The sequence below is a fragment of the Acipenser ruthenus genome, chromosome 5 (genome assembly GCF_902713425.1).
Source record: "Acipenser ruthenus chromosome 5, fAciRut3.2 maternal haplotype, whole genome shotgun sequence".
Classification (NCBI taxonomy): Eukaryota; Metazoa; Chordata; class Actinopteri; order Acipenseriformes; family Acipenseridae; genus Acipenser; species Acipenser ruthenus.
Window position 1 is genome coordinate 10,232,190 of NC_081193.1, and position 21,167 is coordinate 10,253,356.

The 21,167-nt window shown below is 37.4% G+C and overlaps 1 protein-coding gene across 1 annotated transcript in view; it reads left to right on the forward strand.

Moving 5' to 3' along the window:
- Positions 1-13,263: 13,263 nt before the first annotated feature.
- LOC117403269 (phosphatidate phosphatase LPIN1-like) overlaps positions 13,264-21,167 on the forward strand; it is a 34,929-nt gene continuing 27,025 nt past the window's right edge. The window contains exons 1-3 of the mRNA XM_059023632.1: positions 13,264-13,565; positions 16,778-16,978; positions 18,344-18,439. Of these exons, the coding sequence (XP_058879615.1) occupies positions 16,787-16,978; positions 18,344-18,439 (288 nt within the window). The 5' untranslated portion in view covers positions 13,264-13,565; positions 16,778-16,786. The remainder of the gene's footprint in view (positions 13,566-16,777; positions 16,979-18,343; positions 18,440-21,167) is intronic.

Below are 21,167 nucleotides of genomic sequence, written 5' to 3' on the forward strand. Positions count from 1 at the left end.
GAGAACAGGAAATCTAGCGAGCAACAAAACATGTATGGGAAGCTGACCAAAGCTTGTAATGAAAAACAACATATGATCAGTTAAGCAAACAGTGGCACAAAAAGAATAATTCTGTGCTGCAGAGCTTTGAAACTTGGCAGGTAACTTGGTAGCAGTCCTTTTGGAAAGGTGATGTTATGCTTGGCACCTTGCACCATAGGGGTCTGTTAAGACATGTTGTGGCGGAGTGTCCCGTCCCTGTTTATTATTATTTGTATTTGTTTGCGGCGCGGATAAAAGCGCAGCGTCTTTTGTTATTGTTTTTGTATATTTAAAAACCTGTGAGGATGCGTGGCTGATCAGCTACTGATTATTTAACTAGCTGACAGTCACGCATCCTTACCAAACGCGTGCAGACTGTGGCCAAGGGGTAATAAGATAATTAACAGCTAGTTAACCCCTCGGCCAGAGTATAAGAACCTGCAGCTGTCCATGCTGCAGGGTTGGGTGTACAGAAAGGAGGTACGGGGAGATAGAGAGGAGACAGAAATTAACAATTGCTAAAACGTGCTGGATTAGCCAGCACGACACTTACTTGTTTGTCTGTCTGATTCGTTTGGCGCTCGTGCCCTTTGGTTTCTGTTTTGTTGTTTGTTTAAATCTTTTACTTTTGTTTTGTTTATTAATAAATCAGCTGAACGTTGCGTTCAGTTTCACCCGCCCATCCATTGTTTTGGTTGTTACTTCCTGGTCCGTGACGTCACCACACCTCACCACTGCGAGCCATCTTGTCACACATGTCTATAGACCATATTCATAAAGCATTAGCATGCCAATATACTAGCACTTTAATACTAATGATATGGTGCTTAATGAGACCACTTGTTTCCACAATGACGTTTGTTCATTAGCATTACTCACAGTTGAATGCAGCAAATTTGAGGTTGTCTGCACCTACTGGATACCATGGGAGGCACCAGTGTTCCCAACGCAGACAGGCCAAGTCAACCCCAGTAAAGAGAAAGGGGAACAAACTCGATGCCTTGTTCTTGTCAGCCCAGGGTCCAACAACTGTGCCAAAGAGAGGCTCATTAGAATGAGCAGTTACATAGCTGAATTATTGCTTTACGAGTGCTACACCACCGGGGTCAGTCTCCAGCCGAGTCTTGTTGCATCTCTTTCCCTGGACCCACTGTCTCCCACACACTACACTATGATTATTTTTTTTTTCTTCTAGTGCTGTTTGAAGAAGGTTGTTTGTGACATTAAATGGACACACAAAACAAAAAAATTATATGTTCACATGAGAACATTTGTTTGTACAATATTTATGCAAATCATACTCAATTAAAATTGATGGTATTCTTCAGAAAACTTGAATTTTAATGAAAAGGTCTTAAAAATATTTTAAATATTGTGCCAGGTAATAATAATAAAACAGAAAAAAGCAAATAAAAGTAAATGCTTGCTATGTACATTCTTAAAGGCAAGTCCATCCTGCTGTTGCACTGGAGCATAAAGCCAGTAGGAGCCAAGCCAGTGGATGCTGCCTTCTTTAGCAAAGGCTTGGGACCTGTCAACTGCTATGCCCTTTGAGGTGGAGCTTGTGACTTCACTGAGATGCTTGAGGAGTCAGCTCAAGGAAATAAGCAGAGCTCTCTGTGTGTCTCAGGTTTCTGCTTGGATCGTCGTTCCAAGAACAGTTCAGGTAAAATTAGTATGAAAACATAGTAAACATCTACTGGGGACTATATACACCTACTGCTCGCTCACTCTGCTTAAGATACATGCTCGTTGTTCAACAGATAAGAAGGACACGATCAAACAGGATTAATACCACTAAAGGTGGTGGGCAAAAGCAATGGAATCATGATATCAGAAGATCAGCTTGTGGAATTAGAAGATAGTGGAAGCCCCGGTGATTCTACATGGTCCTGGGTAATTTTACTTTTTTTATTATATTCGCTAATTGTGGGCCACTTGCATTCATTCTACATGTACCAGCAATCAAGCCAGATAACAAAGCAGCCAACTGTGAGCTGCTGAGGAACAAAGAGAGCCAGGTGATGGTGAGAATCTTGTTTGAAGTCCTGAAGAACTGGATTCTGTAGACAGCAGTGTTTAGACTAGGTGGGAGAGATTTCCTCTCCTAATTTTAATCATTTAGCCTGTTTTGTTCAGATTTTGTGAAATGTATGAATAGATTTGTACAGTACGACCACCTTCAGGTTTAGTGAATTTTCAGTTTGATCCTTGTTGGAGTTACCTTGTCAGTGCTCAAATGTTGTCAAGCTCTTTGGTTCAGTGGAAGACCAAGTCTTGTTTGTTTTGGAAAACAGTCATTATTTAGTTCCCATAGCCAAGGTGGATACATACTATTGGCTGTGATTCAACTTGCAGTGGTGCTTTATGCTGTGAACAAAGAAATGTAATGGTTTTAATGTATATTTATTATAGAGTGCACATTCCTACTGATAGTGGTGTTTACTTAAACTACAGTTTGGAATCTGACAGGCAATGTCATGTGTTTGCAAGAGATATGGGTAAATTGATATCTAAAAACAAAATAACTGCATGCATGTGCACAGGATCTTGTGTGCTTGTCAGTCGCACAGGCCTTAATGAAATTTCAAACCTCTTAACCACGTAGTGTAAAAGAAGGTTCAAACTGTCTGTCTGCAGAAATCACACAGTACACACTATTCTCACCTCACCAGTTTTGAGTATGGTACAGTATACGTTTTCTGGTGATATTGAGGTCATCTTGAGTTTACCTAATTGGGCATGGACTTCAGCAAATGAACACGTAGGGAAATCTCTAACTGGGGCAATGTACTGAGTGGGGTGCCACGGTTCTCCGTCCTTAGACCAATGATATTTCTTATCTACATCAACGACTTAGATCAGAGGATTATTAGCTTGGGAGAGTGGCTGACATGCCTACAGCCATCCAATAAATCCCAAAAGACAGACCACATACAGAACTGGGTAGAAATGTGGCAAATGAAACTCAGTTTCAATAAATGTAAAGGGTCACTTGCCAGTTGCCAAAATGTAAGATCCAAATACCAAATGGGCGGTATTATTAATTAGTCATTTCACAGACACTTTTATCCAAAGCGACTTACAGAGACTTGGGGGTGAACTATGCATCACAACTGCTGCTGCAGAGTCACTTACAATAAGGACCTCGGTTTTACATCTCATCCGTCTACAACCATGAGAAAGACCTCTGTGTTGTAGTAGACTCATCACTATCAGCAACCACACAGTGCGGAGAATCTACAAATTGTGGTTGCCACAGGATCGAAGGGACATTGTGGCCCTGGAAAGAGTACAAAAAAGAGCAACCATACTAATTCTGAAAGAACTGAATCTATTTAGCCTTAAACAAAGAAGAATGAGGAGAGAGAAGAGGGAGGGGGATAGGGGTGATTGTTTTCAAAAGTCTTAAAAGGAGTTGACATAACCCAAGCCAATACTACTAGGAACCGGAACCGGATGAGCTTAGATGGGTTCAATAGCCTCTTCTCATTTGCACATTTTCTTATGTTCTTATTTCAAGAACTTCAGGATACAAACAGGATATGTATCGTGCTTGATATTCAGATTTTTTTTTTTTGTCGAACTTACTAGTTTTAATTTACTTGTAATCAGTGCTGATACATTAACAAGAAAACTTTAGGGTTACCCCATCTAATAAGAGGATTGAAAGTTGCAGTTTACTAAAAATAACTATAATTAAATGGAAGCATTGACCCTTGCCATTATGTCACCACTACAAAATGACAGCCGATGAGTTTTTAAGCCTGTGCTGAAGCCAGGAGTTCTTAGAGTTCATTACTCATTATACAAGGATTTAAATAACCCAAGCATTGCATAGCAGTTTGAACCACTACAGAGCTGCAAAGGAATGTGTTAATGTTAGACTACAGGTGCCACCAGCTGGAATTGTTGATCTTAAAGGTAAAATCAAACCAGCATTTTCTGCTTGCCACTTCATAATTTTACATCTACCTAACGTTTATCGCAAAAATAAATACAGTTTATTTTTGCCCACATACCTACCACACACATTCTTTGGTCTGTAGAAGCACAGAGTGATCTGGCTGGCTCGGGGTTCTCTAACACACACATTCTTTGGTCTGTAGAAGGACAGCGTTATCTGGCTGTCTCGGGGTTCTCTACCACACACATTCTTTGGTCTGTAGAAGGACAGAGTGATCTGGCTGGCTCGGGGTTCTCTACCACACACATTCTTTGGTCTGTAGAAGGACAGAGTGATCTGGCTGTCTCGGGGTTCTCTACCACACACATTCTTTGGTCTGTAGAAGGATAGAGTGATCTGGCTGGCTTGGGGTTCTCTACCACACACATTCTTTGGTCTGTAGAAGCACAGAGTGATCTGGCTGGCTCGGGGTTCTCTAACACACACATTCTTTGGTCTGTAGAAGGACAGCGTTATCTGGCTGTCTCAGGGTTCTCTACCACACACATTCTTTGGTCTGTAGAAGCACAGAGTTATCTGGCTGGCTCGGGGTTCTCTACCACACACATTCTTTGGTCTGTAGAAGGACAGAGTGATCTGGCTGTCTCGGGGTTCTCTACCACACACATTCTTTGGTCTGTAGAAGCACAGAGTGATCTGGCTGGCTCGGGGTTCTCTAACACACACATTCTTTGGTCTGTAGAAGGACAGCGTTATCTGGCTGTCTCGGGGTTCTCTACCACACACATTCTTTGGTCTGTAGAAGGATAGAGTGATCTGGCTGGCTTGGGGTTCTCTACCACACACATTCTTTGGTCTGTAGAAGCACAGAGTTATCTGGCTGGCTCGGGGTTCTCTACCACACACTTTTCTGTCGATACAGAAAGGACAGAATGCCTCTGTTTTAATCATCAGCATAATTGAATAACGATCAGATAACTTTTTTTTTACTAATGAATCTCCTCCTAGGAGATGATGAGTTAATATTAGCATCAGCATAAGACCGTGCCTAACTCTCGACTACAGAGCTTGCTCTTTAGTTGAATGGAAAGACCTTTGTTTTTTAACTGTATGGTTTGTGGTTCACGTCCAGCCAATGCCTTGCTATTTAATTCAATGGACTGAGATGCCAAGCCATTACAAAAGCTTAAATAATCTTAAAGCAGATGACTTCAGGACCATCTAAAGTCTGGAGAGTGAATTGAATAGCAAAGTAAACTAGATTGCATGTAACTACAGCAGTTGTTTCTAATGGGAGGGGGTGAGGTAGTTAGAGCTAGGCTAGATTCCATTGGTAAATATCTGCAGATCACAGCATTGTTGAGTATTACAATATATTGTAAGTAAGTCTGTCATAATGGGTTGCTAAGTGTGTCTTAATGTATGTCCAGACATTTAAGTAGCAGGTCAGCCACCCTTTATCTTGGACATTACAATGCCCTCGGATTCAGAACCTCCCCTGTTTTCAAGAACCAAATATCAGTGTTTACTGCTTTTCATACAAAAAAGCCATAAAAAGTAGATTGCAAATTCGAGACATAAAAGGCCATCAAATTGTCCATGTTGGCTGTACAGCATGTACCAGTGTTACAGCCATGTGAGTGTGTAAAGCAGACTGCGTCTGACTATATTAATAGCAAACACATTGCCTTCATTACATCTATTTCCTTTAAAAGCAGGTGCATAAGCCCTTCGGCTTGTTTGTACTTTGGTTTAACAAAGCAAGTATCGGATATGGACATTAATGAACAACTGGTCTTCACTGATCAAAATAAAAATATCAATGTTATCTAAATAGCATGGGTCTCCAAATTAAATTTACTTAGCCAGATTATTAACTAGAAAACATACAGTACATAAAGTGCCTAATTGGGTGAGTAGATATAAGAGACCAGAGATGAAGATCAAAAGGAGCAACAACAGCATGGCGTAAGACAATGTTTGCTCCCCACAGCTGGTCACACATTTTTTCGAAATAAAAGATAAACGGGTGAAGTGTTACGTGTGTGGGTCGTCATTGAATAATAATGAGGCAGACACAGAGCATTGGGTTTTGACACGCTGCACAGGGGCACAGATTTAATAACATAGGTGCTTCCACTAGGGTACCAGCAATGGTAGCCCTAGTGTCAGATTTAATAAAGAAAACAAACAAAAAAAAGCTAAAAATAAAAGTTTGCCCACAAATGGCGAGCGCAAGTCCTACTAAAAGGAACGTCCAGGTCCAGGAACCTACTACACTACTAAACCTCACTGTAGCCTACTTCTGGGTTCACGGAGGCAAGGAATCAAACAGCCTCGGCTGGGCAATGCCTTCATGAGCACCATCTTGAAATGGAAGGGTTTTGTGTAGTAGTTCTCTTCATGGAGCAGATGCTCTCCTCCTCGATGTCAACAAGCGCCTGTCTGTGTAACAATGGCTGTCCAGTAGCCTCGAGCTGTGGCACAGATGCTTTTGGAGCTCCACACAGCCTCCCTGGGAACACGCCCTGGCCAATCTGGACCTCCCAATCAGCTCAGTGCCGGGCGAGCCTAACTGCTCAATTAGTCTCTGCGTCCCAGTTACACACATTTGTGCAGGAATCAGTGTCAGGGCTCTCCCTTTCACAAGATGGCAAATACATCAGGAGACATTCATTGGATAGACCACCTCTATTGACGTATATCAGTTTTAACTGTTGCTTTGGTTGTACTCCTCTAACACATATATGCAATTCTAATTCCATAGCACATAGATGTGATAGATTATGACTGTATAGTGTGCACTCAATGTTTTCTTAGTAATAACACTTTTGGTTAAAATAAACTGTAAGCATTAAGCAAATACATATAACCTTGATGGTATTAGGTATTAAAGAGAAAAAGTATTTCTCAACACTAAAGCAAGTTCAATGTAAGTTAAATTGCATAACAGATGCATGAGTGACAAGTTTTAAAACACCGTCACAGCAAATAGGTGTATTTTTAATTTAAAAATATATTTACAATATATTAATGTCAATATAAATACAAATATATTGCAGTATACATATATTTTTATATTTAAGAAATACATTTTGACAATATATTTATATCTTAAAACAGCAATAATTTGCAAATTAAAATATATTGTTATATGTTACAACATATTGCAATATATTTACCAGATAAATATGGCAGTATATTGCAACATATATATTACATTTCCATAAGGGATTATCATGTCATCCTTTATGATGCAATATTACTCTATACCCATAGAGTTTGTTTGCTTAGAATTTCAAAGCAGGATCAGCCTAGGGAAATCCGACCAATCAGAACAGGTTGAGTGAGTAACCTGACGGGAACAGTGTTGGGCAGGCTGCACAGTCATTTGAATGTCTTAAGACTAAGAGGTAGGGTTACTATGGGTTAGGCAGAAACTCAGACTATGACGTGCTCAATGTTCATAATGTACTGTAGGTCATCATTATAAGTGCATTGTCTGTTGCCTGTTATGGAATGTTGTAAATGTTTGTTTATCCAATGTGCTTTTATCCAATGTGACTTACAGAGACTAGGGTGTGTGAACTATGCATCAGCTGCAGAGTCACGTGCAACAACATCTCACCCGGAAGATGGAGCTCAAGGAGGTTAAGTGACTTGCTCAGGGTCACTCAGTGAATGAGCCAGGATTTGGACCAGGGACCTCCTGGTTACAAGCCCTTTTCTTTGACCACCGGACCACACAGCCTCCTTAAATAGGATTGTTTGTGGTTTGTTATCAATGGAATTATGGATTTTTGGTTTGGAGGCATTGTAATGACTTTAGCCAATTGCTTTCATTTGCGTCTCAGCAGGAAGCTGTTTGCTTTGAGTTTAACAATCATGACATTCACATTAGTGGTTTCACAGACTAAGATTTGCACTAATCTTAGACTAGCATTAGTGTCAATCTGGGTCTGGGAAACCAGCTGTTAAAGTGACTGTGTATGCAAAGGAAACAACCTCTTCACTTGGGTGTTTTTACTAAGACTGATATTTTTTTCTTATATATATATCGAATTAGGGCACACTTAAATCAAATCCCCTCAGTGGAGAAGTGCATATTTTACCATTAATGATAAGAATTACATTTGTAAATATATACCTCTTTTGGTTATGTTTCTTCACTAATATGATTTTAGATGGAAAATGATTTCTGTCCAGATTTGTTGCCCCTACAAAAAGATAACTTCAATAACTTTTATTTTGTGGGGAAAGACAGAAAAGTGTATACATATATTTAGCAATCACCAACATATCTGATATGTTTAGACAAGTTTAAAATTCTAATAGCAATCTATTATTGGGGCTTGATTTCTGAGTCACCTGTGCTTGCAAAAAGAAAATTCTGAAGAGATTTTGCATCTGTTTACAGGGTTACAGTCTCATTGCTATCATGTCAAGGTAGGGTGACTAATGTTTGGAACATGTAAATTGGAAGTTAATTTGGAGATTTGTATACAGTAAATAGAAATTGTTTTGCATCAATTGCATAAAGCCATGTGACATTGTGTTAGAAAGTTATATACTGTTTGCAGAATGTAGATCATGAGGTATGAAAACATGTCTTGTTTGGTACATAACAAACTTTTCTCCTGGAAACACTGTAAATAGAGAAGCTGTATAGAACACTCCTTTAACTGGTTTTCTATCCACGTGACTCCTGTATTGTTCCCAGCTGAGGATTGAAGCGTTCTAATTGGCTGGAACAGCCCATTCCACTCAACTCCCACACAGAAATATTGTCTTTATTAACTATTTCTTTACAGGCTGACTGCTTGTACAGTAACACAAGGCAAATGACAATCCCACACTGACCGAGCGACAGCCATTATGGTAGAACGAACCAGCATTGTGGTGCAACCATGTCTGCATCATGCAGGTTTTCAAAATGTTTCTTACTGGTGTTAGACTAGTCTTATTACTAGCTGTGTGGCAAATGAAAAAGTAACTTACTCAGTCAGTGTATGAAGAATAGCTTTATGTTAGGCATGTAATCAATTCCATTATAAAATTAATTTATTATAAAGTTTAAAAAAAAACAAAAAAAAAACATAGAAACATAATGTTAGGTCTGTTATGTTTTCCCCAACTAGAATCAGTCACATGAGACTTTAAACTTTTGAGTGCAGTTTATAGCCTGGGGCACATGACTCTGAAAGCAAGATTCACAGCAACAACAACCATTCAGCAAAGTTTCAAAGGCAGACAGACAACACAATATGTACTGCTCAAATAAAGGCAAATCACATTCACTGCTGTCCAAAACATTTTAAATTATAACACGCTTCAAGGTGTTTTTTTTTGTTTTTTTTTTGCTATGGTCAAAAAACATCAAGCACAACCATGGTGTACATATTTCTTATGTGTCTGTGCCCTACACTGTAGTATCAATACACTTACTGACATCGCTTGTCTTTGTTGTGGAATGTGCTGTATATATTCCTTATTGAGTGCATAAAGACTACTTGACAGATAGTTTTCCCAATAAAATATTTTATTTGAAGAGATAATTATAATAATTATGTGTTGTTGGTGCAATAACATATTAATACTGTTTTAGGCACCGGAGGTGCTTTATTCAAAGGCTACACAAAAAAAAAATCACCCACCCCCTGCATGGCCCCAACCCACACCCCATGCCAGACCTATATAATTTGCTAAACTTTTTCAAATGAAACTACCAGGCAAAGTGTTTATAATGGAACAATACAATGTCATGAAAATAGCTGAAACTGTGCATGGTGGTGCATATTTCATAATTATTGAGCACACATAACAGTTACAGGCATAAAACAGCATATTCTGTATTTGATCTGTGTTTATGTTAAGGGAAACATGTTTACATGAATACATACTGTGCTCTCCTAAGACGTTACTTAATATAGACAGTTCCTAGATAAGGGTATGTTCAAAACCACTGTGAAGCACATACTGAAGGCTTGCGCTTCCTTTCCAAGGTCAGTGTTTTTCCTGGTTGGTGCCATATCATTGGCTGAATCTCCCCATCCCACTTAGCCCTATATGCTCCACCCCCATATCCCTTAGGGACACAGTGAAACATTTCCTAGAAGTTTCTTGTTTTTCTGATTCAGCGCTAGCAAGCATTCTAATCAGCAGAAATGTTATGTTAAAGACAGCATGTACTTTATAGCTAGAGTTATAAGTAAAGGGCGTATTCCTTTCCCCACTCTGTAACTCTATGAGAAAAACAATCATGCTCTTGCTTGTATGAGTAAGGGATTATGAACCCTTTCGTTATTGTTATATGGATAACATTACAGGAACAAATGATCAGCTAACAACTACAGGTGTATGGGGTACTGAAATGTTGTTTGTAATATTTATTCGTTACACAGCCTCAGTAATTTTCCCAGGCTGGAACATGCAAGTTCATAATGAACAGGTGCTTGTTTTAAAGTGTGACCAAAAGTTTCATACTAAACATTGTGCTGTCGAATTTGAACCGTCAACTTCTTATCCTATGTATATACTTTTAGCAAATTTATTTAAGCAGCTTAACAAAAGCATGAGACCCTTGTAAGTAGTTAGATTACAAGGTGGCAGAGAGTGGATTTCTAAAAATATACAGCATAAAAAGTGTCAACAACCACAGTAAAACAAGTAGCAGTTTATGGCTTTAGATTCTATCTGTAAGCTTGTGGTAAATACAGTGCTGGACAGAAAATGTGAAACACCTGCTAAAAACATATCAATAGGGGGGCATAATGAATCGGCACTTTAATTGTGAATGCTTCCTCATAAAGCTCAGATAGCTCCATGGATTGGCCTGGATGTTTGTTAATGTTGTCCTATCAGTGCGTGTGTGAAAATAATTTTGTCAAGACATAGAAGTATCTTTTGGCTAAGAAATGAGTTTAATTTCTCTATGCTAAGCTAAATCTTCAGTCATTATTCTTTCAAAACTCTGAGATTGATCAGCTGCTAGGACCTGGACGTGCAGCACAGCACTCTGAGAGCCCTTTCATTTCTATTAATATAATCTGGTGTGTAGTCTGTGTTTGCACATGATTTACTGTGTCCTGCCATGTATTGAAGCCATATGAAAACTAGAAGGGTGTTTGCCTTACATAACAAAACAAACCAGTGATTATGCACACATATTTGTACTGTAAATATAAATGGTTGGTTAGGTTTTTAGTTCATGTCTCGGGGAAACACTTTCCTATATAAATCTGCAATTGTCTGCGTTTGAGTATACATCATTCAATCAAATCAATGTGCCACAAGCTTTCCTAAAAAGAAATATCCAAAAATCTATACAAAAAATAAACATACTGTAATACAATGTCACATTATGTTATACAAAAGCATGTGATATGCCATAAAATCGACTGTAAATTGATTTGTCTTTGTGTGGTTAAAAGTGCCATACTAATGTTTTTGGGGCACTTGTATTTATTTATTTTGATTTTAAAATGTTCTGTAGAAATAAGATTCGGGAGCAAGAATCAAACTGAGAAACAACAGCATTGAGTGACAGACCTTGGATGTTCTGCTAAAAATAGTATCCCCTGACTAAACTATTGGCTTCTTGTAACCCACTAACTAGCTGCAGTATACACTGCAATTCAGACCGTTCTGTTTATCCAGCATTTGAAATTTTGAAACCTTTGAAACATTTAACTACTTAATGCTACACTGCTAAATCATATGCTGTTCTTGCTGAATATTAATAAGTCTTGAACTGGTCCGCTCTTGTGGGGTTACTGGTGCAATCTCAATAACCCTGTGATTATGACACAATGGCACGGGGGCTGATGTAACCATTTTTTTTTCCTGCAGTAGGAATGTTCTGTTTTTTATAAGTCAGGAGCAGCTTTTATGTATTGGTTACTTACTTGAGAAGATTACAGGCAATTTAATGTAATAAATAAATACATAATACCCTTGCAACTAGCAGCAGTTCAAGTAGTTTCCACCTACTGAGGTTGGCATATGCTTTTGGTTTGTATTCAACAAGTGGAAATGGCAACATTTCAAAGTATAATTAAATTAAGAAACACATATTAAGTACATTTTGTGGTACATGTACATACACATCTAGTGCTGTACCACAGTTCCAGAGGAGTTTGGAATTATCTCTTTATTATGCAGCACCAAGACATAATGAGTGCATTCCTATAATATGCAAGTCTTTGCGACCACCCATGTTTGATCCCTTCAGCTGAAAACCTTTGTGTTAAAATGTTTTATTAGAGATAACTAGTATTTTAAAACAGGTGTGTGCAGTAACCTGCTTTTCACCACAGTATACCAATAGTTTACTATATATATATATATATATATATATATATATATATATATATATATATATATATATATATATATATAGTGATAAGGCAGGGAGGGGGTTAAAATCCTCCCTGCCAGAAACATTTGTTTAATTGTTTGTTTATTGTTTAATTAAATTTGTTAATTGTTGTATTGTTTAATAATTACCTGCACCTGGCTATTATTGTAAATTAGAGCGAGGTGCAGGGTATTTAAAGAAACCAGTCAGTCTGCTTAGGGTTGCTGAGTAGTAGGAAGTAGAAGGTGTGCTCTGTTTCTGAGCAGTCATTTAAAAAAAAAAAAAAAAAACCCTAAAAGTCTTTGGTAACTTTATTGGGTGTGTTTCTCCTTTTTGAAAAAAAAAAAGTGCTAATGACTATTGAAGTAAATTGCTTTGAGAAAATAGCCGTGTCTAAATTTTGTGTTCAACCAAAAGCAATGTTTGGTTCACACACAAAAATCAACAAGTTTAGCAAAAACGTATTGCTATAAATTACACAGCAGACTCCGTGTCAAGGCAATGTAGAAAAACCATTGGCTGTGGTATAATCACCTCATGACTTTATTCCACCAGTCAGTGCGCAGTGAAGTTGTGAACACTCATATTTCAGACACAGAAGATGATAGGGGACTTTAAAGGGGTGTCGAAAAATTTGTTATTTTGCAATAAAAAATGTAATAGTTTATTGACATTTATAAAAGCCCCAACAGTTCGATAACTACATCTTTACAAAAAAAAAAAAAAAAAAGTGGGGGGCTGCAGATTGAAACATGTTACGGATGTGTGGGTCCCACTCCCCTCGCTGGGCCCCATGTGGATGACAGTTTGCTAGTACTGTGTGACAGGATTGCGAACACCACAAGTAGACTTCTGTTTGCATATTTTTCCCTTCAGCTAGATAAGTGTCTTATTAATACTTTATTTAGTTGTTTATTTTACCTTCCGCAACAGAATATATCGACGGCGATTTGAAGAAAGCTTTGTTTGGTTTTTCAAATAGGAAGTGTGCTTCGCTTGGCTCAGCTCAGGATGGTGTGTGTCTACTCTCGTGCTCTTATTGGGTAGGGGCGGGTTCCACTGTGATGATGTCAGCAGTATAATTGGGTAGGTTTTTAGGTAGAGAATCAGTAGCGTAGGAAGACCCATTGTACGTACCGGTATTTTGCGGCTTAAGAAAGGTTCGTTGTTGTTCTTAAGAAATATTGAAGCTGTGGCCTACTCTGACTCAATTTCATTGAATGGGCAATACTTTGTTTACCCGTACTGCTGGTGCATGGATGTTTACGAACTGTTAAAGTGGTAAGTCAAGATTTTTTTTATTATTATTTTTTTTGAATACCTTTAATTTAACCCGAAAAGTAATGTTTTAATCTGCATTTTTTTTTATGTATAGATATTTACATGATTACATTTTCAATGCCGATTTTTTTTTTATTGGAATGTAAGTATTTTCAGTATTAAAAATATGTGTAGCCTAATATGGTTTATGTAAATAAATATTATAGACAGTAGTGGTATCATTGTATGACTGCATGAGTCTTTTAAAAGATAGAAATTTCTGCCTTTTATGTATTTATTTATTTATTTTCATTGTGCTGCCAGTGAGAGAGAAGCCTCATTTTCCCCTGTCATGGTCTTGAGTACATATTGTGAATTATTCTGTATCGAAATACTGGAAATATTGTATACAACACGTACCTTGAAATCATAAAATACATATTGCAGTTACTGTACCATGTTTTCATATTCACCTCATGTACAGATACTTATCACAAGTCTGGTCAGGATTAGAAGCAGGCTGTGGGAATTGTTTTACATTAAATATGTATTTGAAAATGTTAATGTAATCTCCTAATATATGCCAATTAACAGTACTATGTGTCTGTATGTACAAAATAATACAACAGAGGTATAACTACAGTGTAGGGAATGCAGTTAAGCTACCCACACTTTGAAGTGTAGTCTATGTCAAATTAGTTTTAGAATGTTTCACAACAGCACATCACTCCCAATACCTACTACATTTGTGTACAGTGTTGTTACAATAAAAAAATATGTCACAAACGAATCCCCCAATTTAACCATCTGTGTTTCTATGACATAGCAGTAACACTGTTGGGGTGTAAAGTGGTTTGATTTCAGTTTAGTTCTACATCTCAAGTAATTAATGTATGCTGTATATTTCATAAATCAAGGCTGATTTCCTTGTACTGTCCCCACTCAACATATCTGTTTGTTGTCACAAATACAGTAAAAGTCATGACTTTGAGGTTGTAAGGTAAAAGTATTTAAATTCCATTTGAAAAGGGTTTCTCAGTTTCAATAAAAGCCAGTGTCAAAGTGAGTGTTGTCATTTTCTTTCATTTTAAAATTCCGTGCTTAAAGCACAGCACAATTATCGGAATAAAATGAATGGTGACTGATAATGTGGAGACGTTTAATTATATAACAGAAATCATAACTTCCAGATGAAATACACTTTAAGACAAGCTTTAGAAGGTGGCTCACACATATTGAAGCCTTCAATAAATTTACAGAAAAAGTGAAAATAACAAAAAGGCCCTTTCTTTACTGCATGTAATTTTTAGCGAGAAACACAGATACAATATACAAAACATGTAAGCAGGTTTCATGCAGTAAGAGAGCTTGTTACTGTGGGGACCCCTTTGACTGGAACACTGCCATGTAAAATAAGAATTGGAAATGTATCTCCCTTTCCCTTCCTCTTTGTTTACCGTACAGTAAGGACAATTTGAAATGACTAGCTAACTTTCAGATGAACAACTTTAAGCAGAACACAGCCTTTTTTAAATTGTGAAGCTGCTTGTAACATAGAGTTAGATATGTTTTATGTCAAAAGAAGGCAGCATTTCTGATTGGATACTCCTGGGTCTGGGTCTGTCCATGCCAAATACCCACACATTGTCTATTTTAGGGGGTGGGCAATATCAATAATGACTGTTTATACTGCACAGTTATTATACATAGAACCGATTTGGGATTCAAATGGAAGAGGAGCAGTTTTAAGAATAGGGCTTTGACAAGAGCGTACACCAATTTTCCTCTGACAAATTGTATGGAATGTTGCCTATTGGCTGAATGAGTTGTTTACATGTTGGACACTGCTGTCTGGAACAGTACAGTACATTTTTTGTGCTAGAGATGTATTTTGGCACGACTTTAAAACGTATCCTTGGGGACTTGTGCGGAAACATCACTGTTCTGTTATAGTTTTTATTAACATTTATACTGGATACTTATTTCACTGTGGTTTCAGGTTATAAATTTGATGGTTCATGTTCGCAACGTATTTACCCAAGTGGAGATGGATGGATGGATGGATGGATGGATGGATGGAGGGGGGGTGCATACTCTGCAAGCTTAGAATTTTTTACATTACACAGACATTCATGTAATGTATAGGCCTAATGAAAGTGATTATTAGAATAATAATCCACATATCTGAAGTTCTGTATAATATACTGATTTATTAATTTCCCATTTCATAGAAATACATAAACTGTACTTAAAAGCTCACAGGTACTTTATCATTTATACAATATACATGGCTACAGTATACTTTAAAAGAAAACGACAAAATCAAACATTAGACTCGGTCAAACTTTGAAATATATTCATTGAAACAGAGTATGATACTGTTGCCTGAGGAAAACACAACACAAAACATGAGGCTTTTATAAAGAGACACTTCTACCTACTTTCCCTGATAGGTGCCCCACTGTGACACACAGTACAGTAGAGATCAATAAGACATTATGACAGCCTTCAAACTCTGCAAAGCAACAGCTGAGGGTGGATCCCTGGTTCTTGGCAGATTATTCAGTCATTCAGCTGGGCACTACCTGTGATTTGGTCAGGTGTGTTTTTGCTGCTACTGGTTGTATTAGGTAGAGGGTTCAACAGGGCGAGCCAATTTTCATGCCTATTAGGGTAGCCAGCTTTAAAAAAGTATCAAAGAATAATGCAGGATTATTTGAACATTGAAGTACAATGACTTCCCACTGTAGCGCCATAAGTCAGAATCCTCCTTCCCTGTTCTTTCATCATAGTACTGCACATAAAGATAGGCGTGGATGCAGTTACTGTAGCATGACGCCACCCCTACAGTATATCAGAAACCGCCAAAGGGGGTATGTTTTAAAAAATACAAGTATTTTACGACCACAGAAAAAAAAAAATCTATAACTGGTTTGGCTAGGAATCAGACATATTTAAGTGTGGGCGGATATTGGTAAATTAAACAGATGGGTAACCTATCTGTTAAGAGATCTCTGACTTGGATGGAATTGTTTTTTTCGAGGCAGAGTAAACTGTCATGTTTTTGATATGCAGGTTAGTTTTGAAAGGCATACTAGATAAGTTAATTCACATTAACATAAACAAAGGTCTTGTCTCACGAAGGCATTAGCCAGAGCCTTTGTCTGCTTTACTTGACTTAGTTTCTTGTGGTTTTACTGTACCATGTAAATCACTGTACATTTATTTTTTAGACACAAACCATGAACTACGTTGGGCAGCTTGCCGGTCAGGTGTTTGTCCAGGTGAAGGAGCTATATAGAGGACTAAATCCTGCAACACTATCAGGATGCATTGATATCATTGTGGTGCGTCGGCCAGATGGGACTCTCCAGTGCTCTCCGTTCCACGTCCGGTTTGGGAAAATGGGGGTGCTGAGGTCACGGGAGAAAGTGGTAAGACAATGTGTCTGGGGGGAAAAAAAGTAATCAAATGATTTTGTCAGCATGATCAACATAATTGAAAAAACTTTTTTTTTTTATGATTTGTAATGTTTAAATGCAGACCTAGTGGTTTATGCTAGTTGTTGGTCATACATAATCAATGTTATTATTTTTTGAATTGACACCTACATGTATTGGCTGTTCAAGAAAACATTTACTTCAACAATGATGTGAGATTTCTAGGCAGCTGCTGTCTTACAATTTGTTACTTGCCTCTTGTGGATCACTTGCATAAAACAATCTGGTGGTGCTTTCTAAATAAACACATTAGTGAAGAAATAAAAGGTGTAGCACAACTTTCCTATTAGTAATACAAAATGTTGTAGACTTTCTCAGTACTGTTTGATGTGAATCTGTGCTTAAAGTGTATAGTCACGTTTTACTTTTACTTGTATGGATTATTTAGATGCAAAACTAAGAAGAATTTTAGTTTTTCATGAATTGTTAGCACTTTAATGTTACAGCAAACCAAGAAAGAAAAGTCAAGTGTTTCGTGTTTGGTACTACTGTGGGTATTTTTTGTACAAATGCCGTAAGACATGTATAAGAGGTTGGGTGTTAACACTGAGGCAGCATGCACTCTTAGTTTTAACTAATTTATACGAGTATTTAATACATATTTTAGAGAAGTAGATTTTTATTTAATCAATGGTGTGCAAGTGATATTATAAGAAACCGAAATTAACATCTTGATGGCTCTATGTTCTTATAGTTTATTTGGCAGACACCTTTATTCACAGGCGACTTTTAATTAAGAAAGTCACATATAATTGCCTATGTTGGTTTGACAGATACTCATTGCAGCTTTTCCCTGTTCTGGAAAGTACCAATAGTATGACATTCACTCACTGAGATTTTCTTCTCATTCATACTATTGCATTTTCCAGATTATATTTGGTCTCAAACTCTAGGTGTAATTTGTTTGGACTTGTCTTTTTAAATGTAACTTGTCTTCATTAAAACATACTGTTAAGAACCAGAACTTCTTTGGAGGAAATATTATTTTTTTAACAGACATTTGAAAAAGTAATATATTTGTCAACAATTATAGCATTAGTGATTGTTTACAACTTCCAACATTGCACTTTTACTGTAAAAAAAAAACAAAAAAAAAACAGTATCATTGTTTTATGGTTTATGGTTCACTATAACTGAGACTTTAGAATAAGTACTTCCTTTATCAATGTTTAAATATGATGTCAAAAATGGACCCACAGGTAATAAATGCTGAAAGGATTTTCTCATCGACAAAGGCAACAATAGGCTTTCCTTTGATAGGCTTTCACAACTCATCTGTTTCTCTCATTTTTTTATTAGGTGGACATAGAAATTAATGGGGAACCTGTGAGCTTACATATGAAGCTTGGAGAAAATGGGGAAGCCTTCTTTGTTCAGGAAACAGGGGATGATAAGGTAGGCCTGAAATTGATTTACATAGCCATTACACAGAGAAAAAAATGTCTAACAATTTAACTATTCATTTTATTGTCTGATCACTTTTGTTTGGTTTAATTGCAAACCCTGTTCTGATCCTCCTCCTTCTGGCTCTGATTTCTTATTCACTTGCAAATAAGGCACATCACTCATAAAAGGAAGTACTGTATACATAGCGTTCCACATTTCCAGTTTATTCCGAATTTTACCGAAACTGAACCTTGTCTTTTACTGATTTATACCTGAGTTTTAGTCTACTATTCAGTATTTAACCAGTACTATTTTCTAGAAAAGACACAATATTTTTTATTAAAAAAAACTCTGACATTGTAATAAGCAGCCCTACACTGACCTAGGATACAGCAGGTACGTTTAGACGTCAGAGGATCAAATAACGTTCAAACGTTGCATGTGATTGGTTCTCTGTTACTTCACAAACACATTATCACCTGATTCTGTTGGTCAATGGTGAATCAAAGTCTGATTATTGTGACAAGTGCTGGTAACTAGCTTGATCAAAAACTAAATTGAAATACTTACCTTAAAATATAACATTTTGAGTGGATGAGGAGTGGAGGGAAAATGTAAATCAGTTTATGAATATTCAAAAGAAAACAAATGTTTCGAAGTATACAAAAAGCCAAATAGCAGAAGTGAGCCAGATGAGGCAGAGGATGCATAGTGATGCAAATACTGCTGCATTGAGGTACATATTCACGCTGACAGATAAAACTAAAACCAAGAAAGTGAACTGAGAGACGAGCAATCAATTTCTGTGGCTTTTACACGCGCTTTAATAAAAGAGAGAGAGTGCAGAATGACTGTTAATGAGTTTGTCAGAGCTCTGTGCTTTGCTGGACAGCCTCTGTTTATTGCAGAGGGGTGTGGTGATTTTGTGCGACAGTACTATCCATCACATCAGCTAAAACACTGCCTAACACCGACAATCTTGTAAATATTTGACAGAAAATGATGATGCTTTAGTTGGTAAACTTATGGAACTCACTGATGGAAATGTCCAGTGTGATTTTTGACTTCCAATGCCTTGGACCATCCAGTTCTGTCAATTTTCTTTTCATTTTATGATTCCAAGGTATAAACCTGGCGTGTGTTGTGCTAATGTCACGTTCACATCTTCTGCAGATACTAGCTCTGTCAGCACAGCGATTGCCCAAACGTTCGCAAAGTACCTGCTAACTTGAGAAAATGTGTCCTTGACTTGCACAGATTCTGCTTCATCATACATGGCAAAATTTGCGAGGACATTAAACTTAATCAGAAACCAGAACTGCTACGCATCATATTCCACATGTAAAGTGTGTATAGTGAGAATTTTTTTTAGTCGATGTTTTAATTAAAAACATTTTTTTAATGTTTGTATCTCTATTTTAATATTTGTAAAATATACTTGGAAAAATCCCGGGATACATGTGTTAAGATAAAAACTGAAAATGCGGAACGCTGTGTGTACAGTAAATGGCTAAAATATGAATTATTATAATCAGTTTAGTTTTGATCAAATCCAACATTACTACAGGCATTACCACTTAATGTGTATTTTCATATTTTCTTTTAAGAAATAAATAAAAAAAAAAGAAAATTCTAGAAACATTTACAGTAGCGTTTAAAAATTTCTCTTTTCTGAAATATAAAATTTTACAATCAAAGAGTGTCATGTGCAGTGATTAAGTTTGGACCCTGGTTTAATTGACTAATGGACTGCAATAGACCATTTGCCTATGACGGAGGAGCAGGAATAACAATGTGACACTGACCTTTGCAGCAGGACATTCCGTGTATCAGTGACGGGATCAAACCACGTAAACAAGTAGAATGGGACTTCAGCTCTCACTCAGCTGTGATTCACTCTATCCCTGGTTCTGCTTGGCATCAAGTTTCAGGCAGTTTTGGAATTTTGTAAAATAGTTCTGATTGTGATTCAGTGGGCATTTACAGATTTCTATTTGCTTGTTTATGTAAATACAGTCCTGCAGAAGTGACCTTGAAAACTTGGGTTGTTGGCAGTTTTACAAAACATAAAATACATTTTATGCCCCCTTTATAACACTGTCATAGTTGGAGTTGTATTTAAGAGATTGCTATTTGTGTTCAGCCAAATATAACAAAAGTGAAGACCTTGCAAAGTCACACGTTTGTTATGTCAGATCATTCTCACGTGGTAAGTAAGTGCATTCCCCACCCAGTCCAGTTTTGATTGAACGCATGCTCCTCTGCTGCTATGGAGCAGGTTTGTGAGTAAGGGTTAAATCAACTAGTCAGGCTACAGTAAGTCTGTTTAAACTAACAAGTCAACAACAGTGTATGGAGGGAGGTAGGTAGCTAGGTGGGGGGTCAGCTTCACCTTCAGGTGGCTTTACATTGAACACAAGAAAATGCTTTACAAATGAATGTATTGTGTATGTTTGTAACCCAGATGAGAAGCATGATGCAGTGGTGTCTGAGCTATTTTTTTACTGCTTGCAGGTTCTCGAGGTTTAGAGTCCACCCCTATGAAAAGACAGTTACTTTATAAAAGTGGCTGTTGCATATCTACGAAATCTTTGAAAACTAAAATACAGTGTAAGGTATAGTCACATGAACTGGGTGTCACAAAGCGGACAAATAAGTGACTCTCCCAAATACAGCATGCTTCTCCTAATGTGGACAATGAGGACAAAGCCTTTAGGCAGCTGTCCAATTAAAACAA